At 51.8% G+C, this 22,042-nt stretch overlaps 2 protein-coding genes across 3 annotated transcripts in view; one reads left to right on the top strand and one right to left on the bottom strand.

Moving 5' to 3' along the window:
- Positions 1-20,956, bottom strand: part of TMEM204 (transmembrane protein 204) — a 37,214-nt gene extending 16,258 nt beyond the window's left edge. The window contains exons 1-2 of the mRNA XM_038762489.1: positions 20,858-20,956; positions 13,752-14,398 (exon numbers count right to left, since the gene is read on the bottom strand). Coding sequence (XP_038618417.1) covers positions 13,752-14,028 — 277 coding nt within the window. The 5' untranslated portion in view covers positions 14,029-14,398; positions 20,858-20,956. The remainder of the gene's footprint in view (positions 1-13,751; positions 14,399-20,857) is intronic.
- The window catches only part of IFT140 (intraflagellar transport 140), a 106,980-nt gene that overhangs the window by 75,788 nt on the left and 9,150 nt on the right, over positions 1-22,042 (top strand). The window lies entirely within an intron of this gene.

Raw genomic sequence — 22,042 nt, forward strand, 5'->3', positions numbered from 1 at the left:
ACTCCTTAAGAGCAGGGATTGTGTCCACTAATTCTAGCGTACTCTCCCAAGCGCTTAGTATGGCAATAGGTACACAGTAGGCATTCAGTAAATGGAGTGATGATCGGAATTTGGGCCAATCTTGAGCCGTTCGGCTAAATGAGGTTCTAATATAGCGGCATTTCAGAGGGGTAGCTTGGGCCCACTTTGCCTTGTCTGTTTCTCAGATTTCATTCATTCATTCAATCGTATTTATTGAGCGCTTACTGTGTGCAGAGCACTGTACTACGTGCTTGGGAAGTACAGACAGGATTTGCCAGATGCAGTCAAATGAACTTAGAAATGCAGACCCCGCCATATGATACTCACTCCAAGGACATTAATGAGCTGTTCATTAAGGCTCAGTCTCCATAAGGCACTTGATATTCACCCCCAAAGCAATCCTGTCCATATCTGTAAATTATTTATCTCTATTCATGTCTGCCTCCCCCTCTAGACTGTAAGCACCTTGTGGGCACAGAACGTGTCGGCCAACTCTGTTATATTGCGCTCTGCCAAGTGCTTAGTACAGTACTCCGCACACAGTAAGCACGCAGTCGACACCACTGATGGATTGATTGAAATTCACTCTTTTGGTCAGTCAGTCGGTCATAATTATTGAGCGCTTACTGTGTGCTGAGCAATGTACTAAGCACTTGGGACAGTATAATATAGCAATAAACACATTCCCTGCCCTGGCCGAGCTTATCGTCAAGCAGTCAATCCCCTTGTCCCCTCTTACCCCACCTTGCTACTCTCTTACTCCAACCCAGCCTGCAGACTCTGCTCCTCTAATGCTCATTTTCTCACCATGCCTTGATGTCGTCTAGCTCGCCACAGACCTCTCACCCACGTCCCGCCTCTGGCCTGCACAGCCCTCCTTCCTCAAATCTGATAGACGATTACCCTCCCTGCCTTCAAAGCCTTATTGAAGGCCCATCTCCTCCAAGACGCCCTCCTTGACTAAGCCCCCCTTTCCTCTTCTCCCACTCCCTTCGGAGTCACCCTGACTCGCTCCCTTTGTCATCCCCCCTCATCCCAGCCCCACAGTACTTACATCCACATCTCCTCCATGCCCTCTGCCCACAAGGAACGGGCAAGTCATTTCACTCCTCCTGGCCTCAGTGACGTCATCTGTAAAATGGGGATTAAGACTGGGAGCTCCATATGGGACAGGGACTGTGTCCATCCTGATGAGCTTGGATTTACTCCAGTGCTTAGAGCAGTGCCTGGCACATAGTAATTGCTTAACAAATACCATTAAAAAAAGTACTTAGGACAGTGCTGTGCACAGAGTCAGTATTTGATAGGTACCTTCGGTTGATGCGGTGTCTGGCACCTGGTGGGCGCTCAGAAAATACCATTTTTCCACCCAACGAAGTATCAGTATTACTATTGTGCTACCGCTGGCACTTTCGATTAGTTCCCATTATCCCCCAGCTAGCAGAAAATTCTTTGCTCCCCTTAGACTCTGACTATCTTGAGGAGTTCAGCATTTTTTCTTTTTATAAAACAAATGGTATCTGTTAAGTGCCTACTAGGCGCCAGGCACTGTACTAAGCGCTGGGGAAGATACAAGATAATTAGATCGGACACAGTCCCTGTCCCACGTGGGGCTCACACAGTTAATCCCCATTTTGCAGGTCAGGGAACTGAGGCCCAGAGAAGTGAAGGGACTTACCCGAGGTCACAAGGCAGACGAGTAGAGGAGGCTGGGATGAGAACCCGGGTCCTCTGATTCCCAGGCCCAGGCTAATTCCACTAGGTAACACTAGATTATTTGGTATATACCCCAGTGTTTAGAACAATGCCTGGCACATACTCAGCGCTTAACAAATGCAAAGAAAAAGTAGCATATAGCACCTCTCTACAAAAGTCCTCTTTAAAACACAAACAAAAAAACCATTGGTACATTCTTGATAATAATAATAATAATGTGGTATTTGTTAAGTACTTACTATGTGCCAAGCACTGTTGTAAGCACTGGGGGAGATACAAGGTAATCAGGTTGTCCCACATGGGGCTCACAGTCTTAATCCCCATTTTCCAGATGAGGTCACTGAGGCACAGAGAAGTGAAGTGACTTGCCCAAGTCACCCAGCTGATAAGTGGCGGAGCTGGGATTAGAACCCACGACCTCCGACTCCCAGGCCTGCGCTCTTTCCAATAAGCCATGCTGCTTCTCTGCTTCTCTTCTGTAATAATAATAATAATAATAATGACATTTGTTAAGTGCTTACTATGTGCAAAGCACTGTTCTAAGCGCTGGCACTGTTCTAAGCGCTGTTCCTCCACAAATCCACCTAGCATGTGAAGAAATAAGAAATGCCTGGCTCTGAAGGAGTATGGAGTCAATCAGCCAGTCATATTTATTGAGCGCTTACTGTGCACAATTCCCTGCCCATGACGAGCAAATCTGCGATCACGACCTCCTGGCTTGGGAAGCGCTTCCCAGGAGCCCGGATATTTCCTTATCACCGTGACCGTCACTCCCACCACCAGCACCGGCACGGAGCATCTGCTGGGTGGGAACATTGTTCAACCAACTGCACTGATCGAGCGGTCCCCGTGCTGCTAAGTGCCACCAGGGCAATCGAGGCAGCCTCCGCCTCAGAGGAGCTCACCCCACTAGTGAGGTCGAGAAGACTGCAGTAGTTGAGGGAGGAAGAGGAAAAGTCCACGTGAACAATTCCGTACAGTAGCAGAGAGGGAGTAAAAAAAGCCTTGAACCTCGGAGGCAGGAAACCGTCCTCTTTGAAGGTCACCAACGACCTCCTTCTCGCCCAGTCCTATGGCCTCTACTCCATCCTAATCCACCTCTTCCTCTCAGCTGCCTTCAACACTGTCGTCCGCCCCCTTATCCTGGAAACATTATCCACCCTTGGCTTCACTGACTCTGTCCTCTCCTGGTTCTCCTCTCCCCTCTCTGGCCGTTCATTCTCAGTCTCCTTCGTGGGCTTCTCTTCTGCCTCCCACCCCCTAACTGTGGGGGTCCCTCAAGGCTCAGTTCCGGTTCCCCTTCTCTTCTCCATCGACACCCACTCCCTTGGAGAATTCATTCGCCCCCACGGCTTCAACTGCTGTCTCTCTGCGGATGATTCCCAAATCTCTATCTCCAGCCCTGATCTCTCTCCTCCTCTGCAGTCTTGTATTTCCTCCTGCCTTTAGGATGTTTCTACTTGGATGTCCCACCTCAAACTTACCTTGTCTAAAACAGAACTCATCTTCCCACCCAAGCCCCTAAACCCTGTCCTCCCCCTCATTTTCCCATCACTGTAGATGGCACCACCATCCTCTCTGTCTCACAAGCCCATAAAGTTGGCATTATCCTCGACTCTTCTCTGTCATTCAACCCATGTTTTCAGTGTCATCGTATCCTGTGGATTCTACCTTCACGGCACTGCTAATATCCACCCTTTTCTCTCCGTCCAAACGGCTACACCATGTTGACGTCCCTGCCTCCTGTCTCTCCCCACTCCAGTCCAAACTTCATTCTGCCCGGATCATTTTTTCTAAAAAAAAAGTTCAGTCCATGTTTCCCCACTCCTCAAGAATCTCCAGTGGTTTCCTATCCACCTCTACATCAAAACAGAAACTTCTACCATCTCCCTGAAAGCACTCAACCGCTTTCCCCCATCCTATCTCACCTTGCTGATTTCCTTCTCCAGTCCAGCCCGCACACTTCGCTCCTATGACAGCAACCTAGTCACCGTACTTTCATCTCATCCGTCTGTCCGCCAACCCCTCACCCACATCCTACCCCTGCACATTTGACGGACCATCACTCTCCCCACCTTCAAAGCCTTTTTAAAATCCCATCTCCTCCAAGAGGCCTTCTGCGACTAATCCCTCCTTTCCTCTTCTCCCACTTCCTTCTGTGTCACCCTTGCACTTGGATTTGTACCCTTTATTCACCTCACCCTCAATCCCACAGCACTTAGGTACATAGCTGCCATTTATTTTAATGTCTGTCTCCCCTGGAGACCGTAAGCTCCACGTGGGTAGGGATTTTGTTTACTTTCCGAAGCACTTAGCACAGCGTTCAGCACAGAGAAAGCACTCAATAAAGGTGATTGATTGACTGATCGGAGGCCCGGGATCGAATCTCGTCTCTACTGCTGGCCTTCAGAATAACCTTGACCACGTGACTTACCCTGTCTGGGCCTCAGTTTCCTCATCTGTAAAATACCCATTTTCTTGAGCCTTGTGTGGGACAGGGCCTGTGCCCAATCTGATTATCTTGTAGCTGCCCCAATACTTAGCACATAGTAAGCGTAACTCAAGAAGTGCTGTAATAATAATCAATCAATCAATCTATCAATCGTATTTATTGAGCGCTTACTATGTTCAGAGCACTGTACTAAGCGCTTGGGAAGTACAAATTGGCAACACATAGAGACAGTCCCTACCCAACAGTGGGCTCACAGTCTAAAAGTCTAATAGCTAACAAACAAATGGGTACTGCAGTATCTCAAGGGGTGATAGGCCTCATTCCAGATTGTCAACCATGAATTCATTATCTGCCAAATTCCCTACACTTCTTCAGCTCCCGAGGAACTATTTTTCCCCTGGACTTCTCCTTAGGTCATCCCACCCCCCCGCCATTTGAGGTCAGGTGGGCTCTGGTGTCCCCTTGTACTTGATCAGTGGAATTTATTGAGTGCTTCCTATGGGCTATACTCACCTATACACTTGGGAGAGTACAAAATAACAGAGTTGGAAGACACATTCCCTGCCCACAAGGAATCTACAGGCTAGAGGGGGAGGCAGACATTAAGAGAAATAAATAAATGACGGACCTAGACATAAGTGGTTTGGGGCTGAGGGAGGGGTGAATAAAGGGTGCAACTCCAAGTGCAAGGGCGACAAAGAAGGGTGTGGGAGAAGTGGAAATGAAGATCTAGTCGAGGAAGGCTTCTTGGAAGAGGTGTGATTTTAATAAGGCTCGGAAAGCGGGGAGAGTAATATGCTCGTCCGCAGAGAAACGACGGATGAGCCTTGGCCAGTCATGAAAACTTTGCGATCGAGCTCACAGCTTTTCTGTGTGACCTTGGCTAAGTCACTTCACTTCCTCTGTGCTTCAGTTTTCCTGTTCTCTCCCTTACTTAGATTGTGAGCCCCAGGCGGGACAGGGACTGTGTCCAGCATGATTAACTCGTGTCTAACCCGGGGCCTGACAGATAGTAAGCGCTTAACAGACACCATAGAAAATAAAACGGACGATAGGCCTGGAGGTGGCTGCCAGAGTAGCGGTAACCATTGCGGTCTTCCCTCTCCCCTTCCCCCTGCAGATTCCAACCCACATTTCATCAAGGGGAGGAATGAGCAGGCAGGGAGATGAAGCACCCAGAATTGGGCGGATGCCCTCCCAAACAAAGAAGCACCCTACGGCATCTCACAGGGTGGGCAAGCCCAGCAGAGATTCCCCCAAATAATAATGATAATAATTGTGGTATTTGTTAAGCGCTTACTATGTGCCAATCACCGTACTGAGCACTGGGGTGGATACAAGCACAACGGGTTGGACACAGTCCCTGTCCCACATGGGGCTCACAGTCTCAATCCCCATTTTCCTAATGAGAGAACTGAGGCCCAGAGAGTGAAGTGACTTGCCCAGGGTCACACAGCAGACACGTGGAGGAGCCGGGATTAGAAACCAGGACCTTCTGACTCCAGGCCTGGGCTCTAACTACTGGGCCAGCCAGCCAACGATAAAGGGCCATGGTGAGAGTGGGGGAAGAGGTGGAATCGGTCCGATAGCTGACTGTAATTAGAGCAACAGGCTCGGGTTTATGCTTCAAGGAAGAAGAGACAACATGCCCGCGTTGCATGGCATAGTTGGAATGGTCCCTGGGTGCCAATGCTAAGTTGGCACCTCGGGTGTTCTTCCCCTGAGAAGCTGAAACCAAAACATCTGTCGTTCTAGACACGAAGCACATTGTGGGCAGGGGACGTGTCTACCAACTCTGTCAAACCGTCCTCTCCCAAGCGCTTAGAATGGTGCTCTGCACACATTAAGCGCTAGATAAATACCACCGATTTCTCTGTAGTAACTTTCTCATTCTTCTCTCCTACGGTGAAACCTGATAAGCGCTCAGTACAATACTCTGCACACAGTAAACGCTCGATGGATTTTCTCTGTAGTAACTTTCTCATTTTTCGCTCTTGTGGTGAAACTTGATAAGCGCTTAGTACAATACTCTGCACACAGTAAAGGCACACAGTCCCCCTTTTAGACTGTGAGCCCACTGTTGGGTAGGGACTGTCTCTATATGTTGCCAATTTGTACTTCCCAAGCGCTTAGTACAGTGCTCTGCACACAGTAAGCGCTCAATAAATACGATTGATTGATTAATTGACTGATAAATACCATGGATTGATTGCCTGAACAGTGAAGATGTTTTAAGTGTGAATATACTTCCCTTTCCCCCAGTTGGGATTCTTCGTTGTGCAACCTGAATATTTTCCTCCCTGAATAAAATCAACCCTGGCACCTGTCTGGAATGAGTTAAGCAGTCATCCAGTGGTATTTATTGAGCCCTTACCGTGTGCAGAGTACTGTACTACACGCTTGGGAGAGCGGACTCCTTACTGTGTGCAGAGCTCAGGAGTGGACTGAGTGCTGAAAGAGGCTTTGTTTCCCTTGGCACAAACACTCAGTCCGCCCATCTAAGAATTCCGGTTCAGGGCGACAGACTCTGACGGACTCTATGAATCCTTTCTCTTCCCTTCCGTCCCCCATCTTTTCTGGGTTCAGATGCGCAGCGGGGACCCCCACCCGATTTGCGAATCTGCAGATAGCCGCCCCTAGAAGAGATGAGGCTCACTTTCCAGTTTAAAAAGGCACCGTACTAAGCGCTGGGGTGGATACAAGCAAATCAGGTTGGAGACAGTCCCTGTCCCGCGTGGGGCTCACAGTCCCGATGCCCATTTTACAGAAGGGGGAACTGAGGCCCAGAGAAGTGAAATGATTCGCCCAAGGTCACGCAGCAGACAACTGGCGGGGCCGGGATTAGAATCCGTGACCTTCTGATTTTCAGGCCGGAGCTCTATCCACGCTCCAGTGGAGCCTCTCGTCCCGGATAGCGGGTTTCTTATCCCGACAGTGGTGTTTTCCCAGGGTTGACCGAGTGCCCTGACCTTTCCCTGGAGGGGAAGGTGAGGGCCACGATCCGGATGCGGTGAAGAGACGGTGTGGGGGAAACGGCCGTGTTTTGGCAAACATCTTCAGGCAATTTTTCAGGCCGGGTGAGTTTGACTAAGCTCAGGACTTTCCCTTTGAGTCTGCAGGCAACTGTAGAATCCAGTTGCTTGACTCAAAATAGCAACCGCGGGGAACATCAAAACAGAGCTGAGAGCTCGCCGATGCCCAAAATCCCCAAGAAACTTTCCAGCGACCCGACCAACCTTTTTTCCGGAGACCCGGTAAATCGCACCGGCAAGGAACAAGCGACCAGAAGCTCCGAACGACCTCAAGAAGTCACGCGACCGCCGAGCTCTAGATTTTCAAATCCAATCTAGGGAAACCCACCGGAGGATCCTTCTTTTCCCGGCCCCCGCAGGCACCATCTTCCCAGGAGGGCCTGACGGGGAGCGGGGGGATGCCTGAGACCCTCGGTGTCGGGATGGAAACCGACTGAGTCCTTGCTGTGTGTGCCGAGCACTGAGCTGAGCATTTGGGTGAGTACGGGAGAGTTAGTCGGCGTGACCCTTGCCCTCCAGGAGCTCACGGCCTGGAGCCCATGAGGGTAGTCCTGTGGGTACCGGTGTGTTTTTAGACCTCCGGGAAGCAGCATGGCAGGGAATGTGTCAACTTATTGTACTCTCCCAATCGCTATGTACAGTGCTCTGCACACTGTAAGTGCTCAATAAACACCACTGATTGACTGATGTGGATATTAACCCTTGTCAATCAACCAGTGGTATCAATGGAGCACCTCTTGGGTAGAAGGCCCTGTTGTAAAACAATAGTCCCAAGGCCCTTAAGAAGTTACTAATCTAATGGGGAACAGTGAAAAGTGATTTACAATTAGTGGAAATAGAGGAAGAATAAGAGTAAAGCAGGAGTAGTACAAATATGTCAGGATGAAATACCTGACTAAATCGTCGAATGTACAAACACATAAATATGTGAGAAAATAAAAATACCCGCATCCTTAGATTTGGGAATCCTAATTTAATAGGAGATAATGTTAGGAGATTTTTTCTTCTTGTAGATTCTGGCCTATTTTACAACTGTCCAGAAATGCATGGTGAAAGCGGAGCTAAGTGTACTCAGGTGACCTCTAGTAAAGCCCCATCGTTATCAGTAGCACAACGATGCTAATTTTGCTCCCCCAAATCCTCTCTTTTATAATCATCGGTCATTTTGTTCCCGCTTTAATCTCCTCCTAGAGGCTTTCCCTGACTAATCCCTCCTTTCCTCTTTTCCCACTCCCTTCTGCCTCGCCTTGACTCTTTATCCATCCCTGCTCCCAACCCCTGCAGCATTTATGTCCATATCTGTCATTTTGCTTGGCACATAGTAAGCGCTTGACAAATACCATCATCACTGTCATTAATGTCTGTCTCCCCCTCTAGGCTGTAAACTCGTTGTGGGCAGGGAATTTGTCTGTTTACTGATATACTATAAGTCATTCAGTCGTTTTTATTGTATTGAGCGCTTACTGTGTGGCGCAACAATATAATAATAATAATAATAATAATGATGGTATTTGTTAAGCGCTTACTATGTGCGAAGCACTGTTATAAGTGCTGGAGTGAAACAAGGTGATCAGGTTGTCCCACGCGGGGCTCACGGTCTTAATCCCCATTTTACAGATGAGGTAACTGAGGCACAGATAAGTTAAGTGGCTTGCCCAAGGTCACACAAGCTGACAGGTGGTGGAGCTGGGATTCGAACCCATGACCTCTGACTCCCAAGTCCGCGCTCTTTCCACTGGGCCACGCTGCTCCTCTATACAATATACAGCAATAATCAGACACATTCCCTGCCCACAATGGGGATCTCCCAGGCGCTTAGTACAGTGTCTTGCACACATTAAGCGCTCAGTAAATATGACTGACTGACTGACTGAATAAATGAATGAATAGTTGCTCCCTGTCACTGGAGTGAGGGAAAGAGAGGCAGGCAGAAAGAAGCAGGGAGGTCAATCCTCGGCTCACAGCTGAGTTGCAGCAGCTAGCGTGGCTCAGTGGAAAGAGCACGGGCTTTGGAGTCAGAGGTTATGGGTTTGAATTCTGCCTCCACCACATGTCTGCTGTGTGACATTGGACAAGTAACTTAACTTCTCTGTGCCTCACTTACCTCATCTGTAAAATGGGGATTAATACTGTGAGCCCCACATGGGACAACCTGATCACCTTGTAACCTCCCCAGCACTTAGAACAGTGCTTTGCACATAGTAAGCGCTTAATAAATGCCATTATTTTTTTTTTTCAACTGCTATCAGAGAGCGAGGCAGAGAAAGGGATTTAGGAGGGAAGGTGGGTTCGGTTTGAGCCGCAGCCAGCAGGATCTCCAGGTGGAGATGTCCTGGAAGCGAAAGGAAAGGGGTTTGGTGGGACGCTGACCGTCAGACGATGAGGGGCTAGTAGCCCCCGTTCTAGACTATCAGCTCGTTGTGGGCAGGGAATGTGGCTATCGACTCTGTTGAATTAAACTCTCACAAGAGCCTAGTCCAGGGCTCGGCACACAGTAAGTACTCAATAGATACCACTGATGGATTGATGGATAAAGGAGAAGGAGCAGTCCAGAGTGGGCTGGCTAGGAGGAGAGGGCAGGCCCAGGGGAGCAAAGCGGGCAGAAACCAGACCGCAGCAAGTCTGGAAGAGAGAGAAGAGGAAGTGAAGGCGGTGAGTGTAAATAACCCATTCAAAGGATTTGGAGAGGAAAGGGAACAGGGAGATGAAGCGATAGCAGTGTGGCCTAGCGGAAAGAGCCTGGGCCTGGAAGCCGAGAGGACCCGGGCTCTAAATCCTGGCTCTGCCCCTTGCCTGCCGTGTGACCTTGGGCAAGTCACTTCAGTTCTCCGGGCCACAGTTCCCTCATCTGTACAATGGGGTTGCAGTGTCTACCCTTTCCTCCATCTTAATCAGTCATCAGGGGTATTTATTGGGCGTTTACTGTGTGCGGAGCACTGTACTAAGTGCAGAGGAGAGTCTAACACAACCGTCGGGAGACATGATCCCTGCCCGTGAGGAGCCTAGCACTGTGCTAGGCGCCATACTAAGCACCTGGGAGAAAACAGCAGTAGCGAAGCAAAATTTCCCTGCCTTCACGGAGCTTGCAGTCCCAACAAGAGAACACAGGCCCTCTCCCCGATGCTGTCAATCTGTCAGTGGTAACTGTCAAGCACTGAGCAGTCAGGAGAGTTAATCAATCGTATGCCCTGCCCTCATGGAACTAACAATCTAATGTCAGGGAAGGGAAGAAAGAAATCATTTTGAGACCGTGAATCAATCACTGATTGATTGACAATTTTTTTTATGGTATTTGTTAAGCACTTACTACATGCTTACTGTTTCTAAGCGCTGGGGTAGATACAAAATAATCAGGTTGGACACAGTCCCTGTCCCACATGGGGCTCGCAGTCGTAATCCCCCTTTTACAGGTGAAGCGACTGAGACCCAGGGAAGTGAAGTGACTCACCCAAGGTCACGCGGCAGACAAGTGGTGGAGCTGGGACATCCGCCAAACTAGCTCTCTTCCTCCCTTCAAAGCCTTACTGAGAGCTCACCTCCTCCATGAGGCCTTCCCAGACTGAGACCCCTTTTTCCTCCTCTCCTCCCCATCGCCCCCCACCCTACCTCCTTCCCCTCCCCACAGCACTTGTATATATTTGTACAGATTTATTACTCTATTTATTTTATTTGTACATATTTACTACTCCATTTTATTAATGCTGTGCATATAGCTGTAATTCTATTTGTTCTGACGGTTTTGACACCTGTCTACATGTTTTGTCCTGTTGTCTGTCTCCCCCTGTGAGCCCATTGTTGGGTAGGGACCGTCTCTATCTGTTGCCAACCTGTACTTCCCAAGCGCTTAGTCCAGTACTCTGCGCACAGTAAGCGCTCAATAAATACGACTGAATGAATGAATGAACCCAGGTCCTTCTGACTCCCAGGGCTGTTAGGGCTCGCTGCTTCTCCTAATTATGTCTATTTTCCGGCCTTCCCATTGGCTCCTCGTGGGCAGGGGGCTTTCTCGGGAAATCCCTCCCCTCCCCTCACTGCTCTGCACAGAGCCGGCGCTCAGAAGCATTTGAGAAATTTTAACCTTACACTGAGAGTGACATCCTGTTCCAAAGCCTCACAATCCTTTTAAAAAGCCAAGAATGTCCCCATCCTTAAATACGGCGTATCCGTGCCCAAAATAGGGCCGTCATGGCTCTCCCCTCATCCAGAAACTGACCTGATCCTGGATTGAAATGGAAAGAACCCTGGGCCTGGAAAATGGTGATAGAAACTGTGAGCCTCATGTGGGACAGGGAATGTGTCCAACCTGATTAGCTTGTATCTACCCCAGTGCCTGGCACATTGTAAGTACTTAACAAACACCATGATAAAAAAAAAAAAAGATCCCAGGCTTGGGAGACAGAGGACTAAGGTTCTAATCGCGGCTCTGCCACTTACTTAACATCGTTATAAGCCACCCTCTCCTCTCCATCCAAACTGCTACCACCTTAATCTAAGCACTTTTCCTGCCACGCCTTGATGGCCGTATCAGCCTCCTTGCTGATCTCCCTGCCTCCTGTCTCTCCCCACTCTGGTCCTTACTTCATTCTGCAGTACGAATCGTTTTTCGACAAAAACGTTCAGGCCATATCTCCCCACTTCCAAGAACCTCCAGTGATTGCCCATCCACCTCCACATCAAACAAAAACTCCTCACCGTCGGCTTTAAAGCGCCCAATCCCTCGCTCCCTTCTGCCTCAGCTCACACACTTTGCTCCTCTCATGCCAACTTTCTCACTGTCCCTCCATCTCATCTGTCTCGCCACCGACCTTTCGCCCACGTCCTGCCTCTGGCCTGGATTACTCTCCCCTCCTTCAAAGCCTTACTGAAGGGACATCTCCTCCAAGAAGCCTTCCTTGACTAAGCCCTCCTTACCTCTTCTCCCACTCCTTTCCGCACACTTCTTTCTTCCCCCCCTCCCAGCCCCACAACACTTCTGTACATATCCGTAATTTTATTTATATTAATTCTGCCTCGCCCTCTAGACTGTAAGCTCGTTCTGGACAGGGAATAGGTCTGTTATACTATACTCTCACCTTGTATCCTCACCAGCGCTTAGAACAGTGCTTTGCACATAGTAAGTGCTTAACAAATGCCATCATTATTATTATTACTCTCCCAAGTGCTTAGTATAGTGCTCCTCACACAGCGAGCTCTCGATAAATACAACTAGCTGACTGACTGACTTCGGGCTAGTCACCTCACTCGTCTGGGCCTCAGTTTCCTCAACGGTAAAATGGGGATGAAATACCTGTTCCTCCTCCTGTTTAGACAGTGAGCCCCATGTTGGGCAGGGACAGTGCCTGACCTGATGAACTTGTATCTCCTCCACCGCTTGACATATAGTAAGTGCTTAACAAATAGCATAGAACAAAAAAATGAATAAAGCTGGATCGACCAGAGCCCAGGGATGGGGATGGGAGCTGTTCTATGGCAGGAACGGTTGTCTCAATCGGAATGGTTTCAATTAACCGGACCTGGCTTATGAATACGCATTTTTAACTGGGATCCCAGAGATTCGGACCAGCCCCCCCGCCTCCCCACCCAATTTGAGAAGCTCGGCTCTCAGGCGGTGAGCATGCAGATTCTCGGTTCTGAAAGCCTGGCTCTCCTTCCTGGCACTGCCAGGGTTGGGGGGACGTGGGAGCAGTGGAGAGGGAGAAGACGTCTTTCATGCCTCCCCCCAACAGCGCTATCCCAGCATCTTGTCCTGGATGCCCAGCTTGGTCCCTTCCCCGCCCCGGGGTCTCTGACGGGACCCAAGAACTTCCGAGAGGGCCCAGAAGCCCCCCGCCAGATCGAGTGTCCCCTGCCTGTTAACTCTCTGAAGCCCCCGCTCCCACCGCCGACTCTTCTCCAAGTCCTGTCAAAAACTTGACACCTAATGATGGAAACTCTGGGGAAATGAAATTGAAGTAGGTTTATCAGGACCCTTGTCGGTTTGGCTGCCCCACCTTTTGCCTCTTCCCCGAATAGGACGGTATCCCCCTCCCCGGCTGATCCGTCCCAGATCGAAAAGTTTCCTGCCGGGCAGTAGCAAGGACCGTGCAGAGGCGAGAGCCCTGCATCTCAGCTGGCTTGGCTTGCAGAAAACAGGCCTTCTGGAGGAGAAATGACTCGGTAGTTCTGGGTTTGGGGGAGGGTGTGTGTATGTGTGTGTTTTTGTATGTGTTTTGGGGGGGGGGGGGTGGTCATGTATTGTACTCTCCCAGACAGTCGGTACAGTGCTCGGCCTAGTAAGCGCTCCGTGAATACCATCGATTGACTGAAAGGTGTGAAAGCCCAGCCGGCTGCTGCCGTTTCCAAGGCAACGGGCATTTCGGCAGTTAAGTCCGTTCTGCCGGCCGTTCAGCCTTCCCCACTTGCAGTCCCTGGGTATGTGTTGATGAGGGGGAAGTGTCAGAGGTCACCCGTCCTCTCACCGCCCCCACACAGAAACCCCGGGCTGCCCCTCTCCGGCCTCCCCGCCGCACACCCCCGGAAGGCCGACTTACGTTTGACGGTGCTGCGGGACTCCTGGAAGCCGGCCGACTCGGACCCCCAGCTCAGGGCCTCGCATTCGCGCTCCTCCCCGTGCCCGGCCCCTGCTCCTCCGGTGACCGCCCGGCCCCTCTCCGCCAGCCAGCAGCTCTTCCACAGTCCCACGCTGCGCTTGCGCCCATCCTCCAGGGCCTGGTACACCCAGTTGGGGGTGAAGGCCGCGGCGTTGTTGAGCACCAGGGAGACGAGGGCCACCAGGACAGCCGTGGCCACCAGTTTCTGGACGGTCATAGCTGACCGGCGGGGCCCCGGCGGGCTCTGTCGCAGAAGGGGTCAGGGGTCCCGCGGGCCGCGGCGCATGGAGGGAGCGACCAGACACGGACGGGGGCGCGGCGTCACGGGGGGCTAGAGGACATCACCGTTCATTCTCAAGGCCGACCCCCGAGGTGCCTCCCGACTGCCAGGTGGGAGAACGCCGGGGGGCCGAGTCCATCCACTGGAGTTCCTGGTGATCGGCCGGGCCCGGCCCAGCTCGACGACAACGACGGCCCCTTATCCTCCCTCCTGTGCTTTGAGGAGCGCCGACCCCGCGTTCGGCCGGACTGCAGAGCGGCCCATCCCTCGGGGAGCCAGGCGATGCCGGAACCGATCCAGAACTTCCCTGGGAAAACGGAGAGGAGCGGAGAAGCTTCAGCCCCGCGGCCCGTCCCCTCCAAGGGGTCACCCGCTCCCCTCGGAGGCCAAACCGGACGATCCGGAGTCGCCCCCCGGGCCGTGAGCCTGGGGTCCAAGACCCGCCTCGATCCAGAGGAGAAGGTGATGAACTTGCGGGGCAGAGGGCGACACGCTCGGGGGGCGGCAGGCGGGGGTCTGCGCTGCCCGGCCACCTCTTGCCACGTCCCAGCAGCCGAACGGCAGAGAGGGGAAAGCGGAGACTGGGCCGCGGGGAAGTGTGTGTGTGTATGTGTGTGTGTGTGTATGTGCGTGTTTGCACTCGTGTGTGTGTGTGTGTGTGTGTGTGTGTGTGTGTGTGTCTGTTTTTCCCTGTCTCTCAGCAGAGAGGAAATGGTTGTTTTTCTTGCTGTTTTTGGTGAGCAGGAGGGCGTAGCCAGTTGAAGCAGCCACGGCAGCCAGATCCGGACAGGATGCGTTTCCTCAAAGGAAAAGCGCCCGGGGGGAAGCTTAGCCCCCCAATCCCACTGGGGTCCCAGCGGCCCCCTCTCCACACCTTTCCATTCTCAGCCAGGCCCCGGCTCCCCCCGCCGCTCCTCCTCGTCCTCCTTCTCTTCCTCTTCTTCCTCCTCGTCTTCCCCAGGACCCTGCAGGCCAACTTGGCACCTCGCCGCTTTGGCCCTCGCAACCTCCCACCGGCACTCTGGTACCTGCCAGTGTGCGGGCTCTGTGAGCGTTGCCCTTCTAAGCTCCCGGCTCCACACGGTGAGCTGTCGGGGAGAAGGGCTTGTGTCTCTTCTCTCTGATGCGCCGGCCCGAGTCCTCAGAAGGGGACTGTGCACACGGGACGTGCTTCATAAATGCTATCCCCACTGCCGGGTCAGTCGGGGAGGAAGAGCTCCCCACCCGGGGAGACCCCCGGGATCGAATTCACCTCTGGCCTGCTTGTCTCTCCACCCTCTAGTAACAATAATAATAATAATAATGATGGCATTTGTTAAGTGCTTACTATGTGCAAAGCACAGCACTTGCCAACAGGTAGTGACGAGGCCCCCTGCTCCTGATGGACACGTCCAATGGCCCAGGGCCACTCACTGGTAGGGGGACAGAAGGGTGCTCCTTTAAAAAAAATGATGGCATTTTGTTAAGCACTTACTATCTGCAAAGCACTGTTCTAAGTGCTGGGGGGGATACAAGGTGATCAGGTTGTCCCATGTGGGGCTCACAGTCTTAATCCCCATTTTACAGATGAGGTAACTGAGACTCAGAGAAGTGAAGTGACTTGCCCAAGGTCACACAGCAAAGTGGCAGAGCCGGGATTCGAATCCATGACCTCTGACTCCCAAGCCCGGGCTGTTTCCACTGAGCCACGCTGCTTCTCATTTGCCCTCTGAGGCTCTGAGATCACGGTCCCTTGCCCACAACGAGCTTACAGTCTAAAGGGGGAGACAGAACCATTAGGTGTGCAGTAAATGCCCTTACTAAGACCAATACTAATAATAAGATTGGTGGTATTTACTAGGCACTTTCTACGTGCCAAGCACCGTACTAAGCACTGGGTAAGATACAAGAGCATCAGGTCCCACATGAGATTCACAATCTAAGTAGGAGAGAGAACAGGGATTGAATCCCCCATTCTGCAGATGAGGGACCTGAGAAGTGAAGTGACGGGCCTGAGAGTCAGAGGACCTGAGTTCCAATCCCATTTATCGGGCTGGGTGACCTCGGGCAAGTCGCTTCACTTCTCTGAGCTTCAGTTCCCTCCTCTGTAAAATGGGGATGAAGACTGTGAGCCCCATGTGGGACGGGGACTGTGTCCAACCTGATTAGTTTGCATCTACCCCTGCGCTTAGAACAGCACTTGGCAAATAGTGAGCGCTTAACAAATACCATTAAAAAATATATATATTGAGCACCTACCATGTATAGGATGGAACTAAGGGCTTATGAGGATACAATGTAGGTAGGAGACACGTTGTGTGCTCTCAAGAATTCTCCAGTCTAATGGAGGAATCAGACCCATGAAGGATCTGCAGGCTGGAAGACGCTGTGGGAATCGAGAGGCCCCAAGTGCTGAGGTGCTGCAAAAATCACTGAGATGATGGATTGGAAGGCTGGGACTCGTGGCTTGGGGAGGAGGAGGATGAATCCGGGAAACCTTCCGGGAAGAGGTGAGATCTCAGGGGAGCTCTGAAGATGCGGAGAGCTGAGGCCCCTTGGATACGATTGAAAGAACGAACAAATCTGCAGCGGGAGGGAATTCATTCATTCAGTCGTGTTCACTGAGTGCTTACTGTGTGCAGAGCACTGTACTAAACGCTTGGGAAGTACAAATCGGCAACATATATATGAGAAGCAGCGTGGCTCAGTGGAAAGAGCACGGGCTTGGGAGTCAGAGGTCGTGGGTTTGAATCCCAGCCCTGCCACATGTCTGCTGTGTGACCTTGGGCAAGTCACTTAACTTCTCTGAGCCTCAGTTACCTCGTCTGTAAAATGGGGATTAAGATTGTGCACGTGGGACAATCTGATCACCTTGTATCCCCCCAGCACTTAGAACAGTGCTTTGCACATAGTAAGCGCTTAACAAATGCCATCATTATTATTATTATTATTATATAGAGATGGTCCCTACCCAACAACGGGCTCACAGTCTAGAATTCCAGCCCAGCCTGGGAGTCAGAAGGTCACAGGTTCTCATCCCGGCCCCGCCGCTTGTCTGCAACCTTGGGCGAGTCAAATCACTTCTCCGGGTCTCAGTTCCTCATCTGGAAAATGGGGATTAAGGGCTCACATCTTAATCCCCGTTTTACGGATGAGCGAACGGGGGCCCAGAGAAGTGAAATGACTTGCCGAGATCACCCACCAGACAAGTGGCAGATCCGGGACTAGAACCCAGGTCCTTCTGATTCCCAGGCCCGGGCTCGATCTACTAGGCCATGCTGCTTTTCTGGCACATAGTAAGCGCTTAACAGATATAGCCTGAAAAATTATTATTATTATTATCATTGCCTCGGAACGGCGATGGGGAGCGCCGGCAAGCGGCCCCCAGGCTTCCCCTCCTCTGGTGATGTTTCAGCCCGGTCTCCCTGGGCCGGGCAGAGAGAAGGTGGAGATTTCCGATTCCCTCGGGACAGAGGCCCCGCACCCGGACGAAGAGCAGATGGGATCCTGACAGTCCCAGGAGGGGTGGTCAGGTGTCCCGCTCGGGAACAGCGTGGCTCCCGGCACCGGGGCTGGGGAGGGGGCAGGCCCGGCCCGGGAGGGGACCCTCAAACCGGGCAAACGCAGGTCCGGTGGCCTGGCAACTTACTCAAGACATCTTCTCACTCCTCCAGGGTCCAGCTGACCCCCCTCCCGGACCTCCCCCCATGGGCAGCCTCCCCGCCTCGGCCTTGTCCTCTCCGAGGCCTCCGCTCCAGATTTAGGGGGGCCCTGGCCCGCTCCCAAGGGCTTCCAGCAGCAGGCCCCACTCCCGCCGGGAGGGAAGGCCCGGGAAACAGATCCTCCTCTGCCGGGCCTCGTCCACCAGGCCAGCCGGCCCTCCGTGGCTGACAGCTTTATCGGGGAGGAAGGGGCCAGGGGCAGGAAGTGGAGCTAAGGAATGTGAGGGGAGGAGAGGGGGAGAAGAGGGGCGGGCTCTCTCCCTATTACTCCTTCCCTCCCAACTCTCCTCAATCCCACTCCAGAGTCTCCTCCATTTTTATGGCTAAGGAGGGACACACCCACGGGAATCTGAATCAATCAATCAATGGCATTTATCAAGCCCTTACTATGTGCACAGGACTGTACTAAGCGCTTGGAGAGTAAAATAGAAGAGTTGGTAGATACGCCCCTTGCCCACAGTGAGCTGACAGTCTAGACAGGGAGACAGACATTAATATAAATACATAACAGATATATGCATCTGTATATTCATTCATATTTACTGAGCGCTTACCATGTACAGAGCACTATACTATACTCCAGCGCTTAGAACAGTGCTTTGCACACAATAAGCGCTTAAGAAATGCCATCATTATCATTATTATTATACTAAGCACTTGGAAAGTACAATTCAGAGTAAGATCGAGAAACAGCATGGCCCAGTGGCTAGAGCCCAGGCCTGGGAGTCGGAAAGGCATGGGTTCTAATCCCAGCTCCGCCACTCGTCTGCTGTGTGACCTTGGACAAGTCACTTCACTTATCTCTGGGCCTCAGTTCCCTCATCTGTAAAGTAATAATGATAATGATGGTATTTGTTAAGGGCTTACTATGTGCCAAGCACTGCTGTAAGCACTGGGGTAGATACAAGATTTTCAGGTTGTCCCACGTGGGGCTCACAGCTTTAATCCCCATTTTACAGATGAGGGAACTGAGGCACAGAGAAGTGAAGTGCCTCACTTAACACAGCAGACAAGTGGCGGAGAAGATTAGAACCCACGACCTCTGGCTCCCAAACCCATACTCTTTCCACTAAGCCACGCTGCTTTCCCATGGGAATTGAGACTGTGAGCCCCACGTGGGACAGGGACTGTGTCCAACTCAATTTGCTTGTATCCACCCCAGCGCTTAGTACAGTGCCTGGCACATAGTAAGCGCTTAACAAATACTATTATTATATCATTATTATTATTATTACATGAGTCCTGTGGGGATGAAGGAGGGGGAAATAAGGGTACAATTGAGTGTCGGTGGTCGGCACTGCCTAGTGTAAAGAACCCACTCCTGGGAGCCCGGGGACCTGGGTTCTAATCCCGGGCTCCGCCACATGCCTGCTTGGGACCTCAGGCAAGTCGCTTCGCTTCTCTATGCCTCAGTTTCCTCAGCTTTAAAGTGGACATTCAGTATCTGTTCTCCCCCTCCTACTTAGACTGTGAGCCCACTGTTGGGTAGGGACCATCTCTATATGTTGCCAACTTGTACTTCCCAAGTGCTTAGTACAGTGCTCTGCATACAGTAAGCGCTCAATAAATACGACTGAATGAAAACTGATGGGATTTACAGTCAGACTGAATATGGGGATTGAGGGAGAGGGAAGAGCCAAGGGCACCGTCAAGGTTTCCAGGTTGAAAATCGGGGAGGATGGGGAAAGAATTGTTTACAGTGATGGAGAAATGGGATGCTTTCTCCAGAGGTTAGAACAGTGCTCTGCACCCAGTAATCGGCCCTTAATAAATAACACGACTGCTTATTTTATGTACTATGGTATTCGTTAAGTGCTTAGTCTATCCCGACGCTGCCTCTTGTCTGTGTGACCTTGGGCAAGTTGCTTCACTTCTCAGTGCCTCAGTCACCTCATCGGTAAAATGGGGGTTGAGACTGTAAGCCCCACATGGGATAGGGATGGTGTCCTACTCTATTTGCTTGTACCCACCCCAGCGCTTAGTACAGTGCCTGACACATAGCAAGCGCTTAACCGATACCATTACCATCATTCATTCATTCATTCGATCGTATTTATTGAGCACTTACTGTGTGCACAGCACTGTACTAAGAGCTTGGGAAGTACAAGTTGTCCACATCATCACTGTTCTAAGCGTCGGGAGAGAGATAACTGAATCAGGCTGGACACAGTCCTTGTCCCACATGTCTCATTCTGAGGAAGAGGGGGAACAGGTATAGAATCCCCGTTTCCCAGAGGAGGTAACTGAGGCACAGAGGAGCAAAGTTACTTGTCCAAGGTCCCACAGCAAAGAGGCAGCGCCGGGATGAGAACCCAGGTGCTCTGGATCCCAGAACCGGGCTCTTCCACTAGGCCCGGCTAACTATGACCCATCTCGTACTTCCCGAGCGCTTACTACAGTGCTCTGCCCACAGTAAGTGCTCAATAAATACGATTGAATGAATGAATGAGGGGTTCACAGTGATTGCCAGATCTTTTTCTCGGGCTAAAGACCGAGAGAGACAAAATTTTGATTTTAGAGCGCCCTGGGTGCTTCCCTTACGTTGGCTCTGCGCGTAAACTCTGTGCAGACTCCTTCAGTGACAGGCCACCGTCTGACGGCTTCTCTTCCCAAGCGCTTAGTACAGTGCTCTGCACACAGTAAGCGCTCAATAAATACGATTGATTGATTGATATTTATTACTCTATTTATTTATTTATTTTACTTGTACAGATCGATTCTATTTATTTTATTTTGTTAATATGTCTGGTCTTGTTCTCTGTCTCCCCCTTCTAGACTGTGAGCCCACTGTTGGGTAGGGACCGTCTCTATATGTTGCCAACTTGTACTTCCCAAGCGCTTAGTACAGTGCTCTGCACACAGTAAGCGCTCAATAAATACAATTGATTGATTGATTGATTGATTGAGTTGACTATGACTTGGCCTGGGGGGACCGAAGATGCGGAGCCGACGCCATAACAAGGAGAAAGACTGTTCCCTTCTCCCTTCCCCGCCTGCCTGTCCCCCCCACAAACTGGAATCTCGCCCCGACGCCCGAGCCGAGATCCGAAAGGAAACCGACTCACTTGGTGGCGCTGTCCGAATTCCGTTCTCCTCGTGCCAGGCCGGAGCCTCCGTCGTGTGACGCCCGCCCGGCCTCCGCTCACCGAGTGGAAGGAGAATTCCCCGTGGGCCGGCAATTGTTCGGGAGAACACGATGTGACAGTGGGCTATAAATGAGCCCGGGGCTCCGAGGAGGAAGTGGAGAGCTGTCTCGGAGAAAGCTCTTTGTTGCTTGTCGGGGACACGGGGAGGGTGCGGACAGCTGGCCTCCGAGGGCAGAGGACAAAGGAGCTCGGGAGGGGGCCGCCTCGCCCTGCCCTGGGACGGAGTTGGAGCCAGGGGGGCGTCCCGGGGCGGGCGGAACCTCTCCTCAGTGGGAAAGGATGCTGAGATCGGAGGAGTCCAAAGGACAGGGCCGCTCCCAGACGTCGGGTCGCCCCCACCCGTGATGCTGTGTGGGACACCTTCCTGTCACTCCGGGAAAAGGAACGTGAGGCCAACTGTGCCACTCTTTGCGGAACACCATTTCTCCGCCACCCCCCGACCAACCGCCCCGGCCGGGCGGGCTCTGAGATCGCCTCCAACTCGAACCCGGCCCCCCTATTTGGGAAGGACCGGGTGCCCGCCATCTTTGGAAGCCACTGCCTGCTCTTCACAGCTCCCCAAGGGAGCGGCTTGCCTCGCTTATCAATCAATCGAAGGTATTTATTGAGTGCCTTCTCCATCGGACTAAGTGCTTGGGAGAGTCCGATAAGTGCTCAGTGCTTGGGAGAAGCAGCATGGCATAGTGGACACAGCTGACCTGGGAGTCAGAAGGTCACGGGTTCTAATCCCGGCTCCGCCACTTGTCAGCTGTGTGACTTTGGGCAAGTCATTTAACTTCTCTGTGACTCAGTTCCCTCATCTGTAAAAAGGGGGTGAAGACTGTGAGCCCCACGTGGGACAACCTAATTACTTTGTATCTACCCCAGTGCTTAGAAGAGTGCCTGGCACATAGTAAGCGTTTAACAAATGCCATCATTATTAGTACTATGATTACAATAGAACATTCCCTGCCCACAAGGAGCTTCCAGTCTGCTTACCGTCGGAAGTGGCCCGGACCCTTCGGCTCTGCCTCCTGCCAGACGGGAGAAAGGGGGAGGGAGGAGGGTTAGGGCGAGGCCAGACCTCACCGCCAACCCGCGGTTTGCCATCCTGTCTCCTCAGGG

Source organism: Tachyglossus aculeatus, chromosome 21 (genome assembly GCF_015852505.1).
Source record: "Tachyglossus aculeatus isolate mTacAcu1 chromosome 21, mTacAcu1.pri, whole genome shotgun sequence".
Taxonomy (NCBI): domain Eukaryota; kingdom Metazoa; phylum Chordata; class Mammalia; order Monotremata; family Tachyglossidae; genus Tachyglossus; species Tachyglossus aculeatus.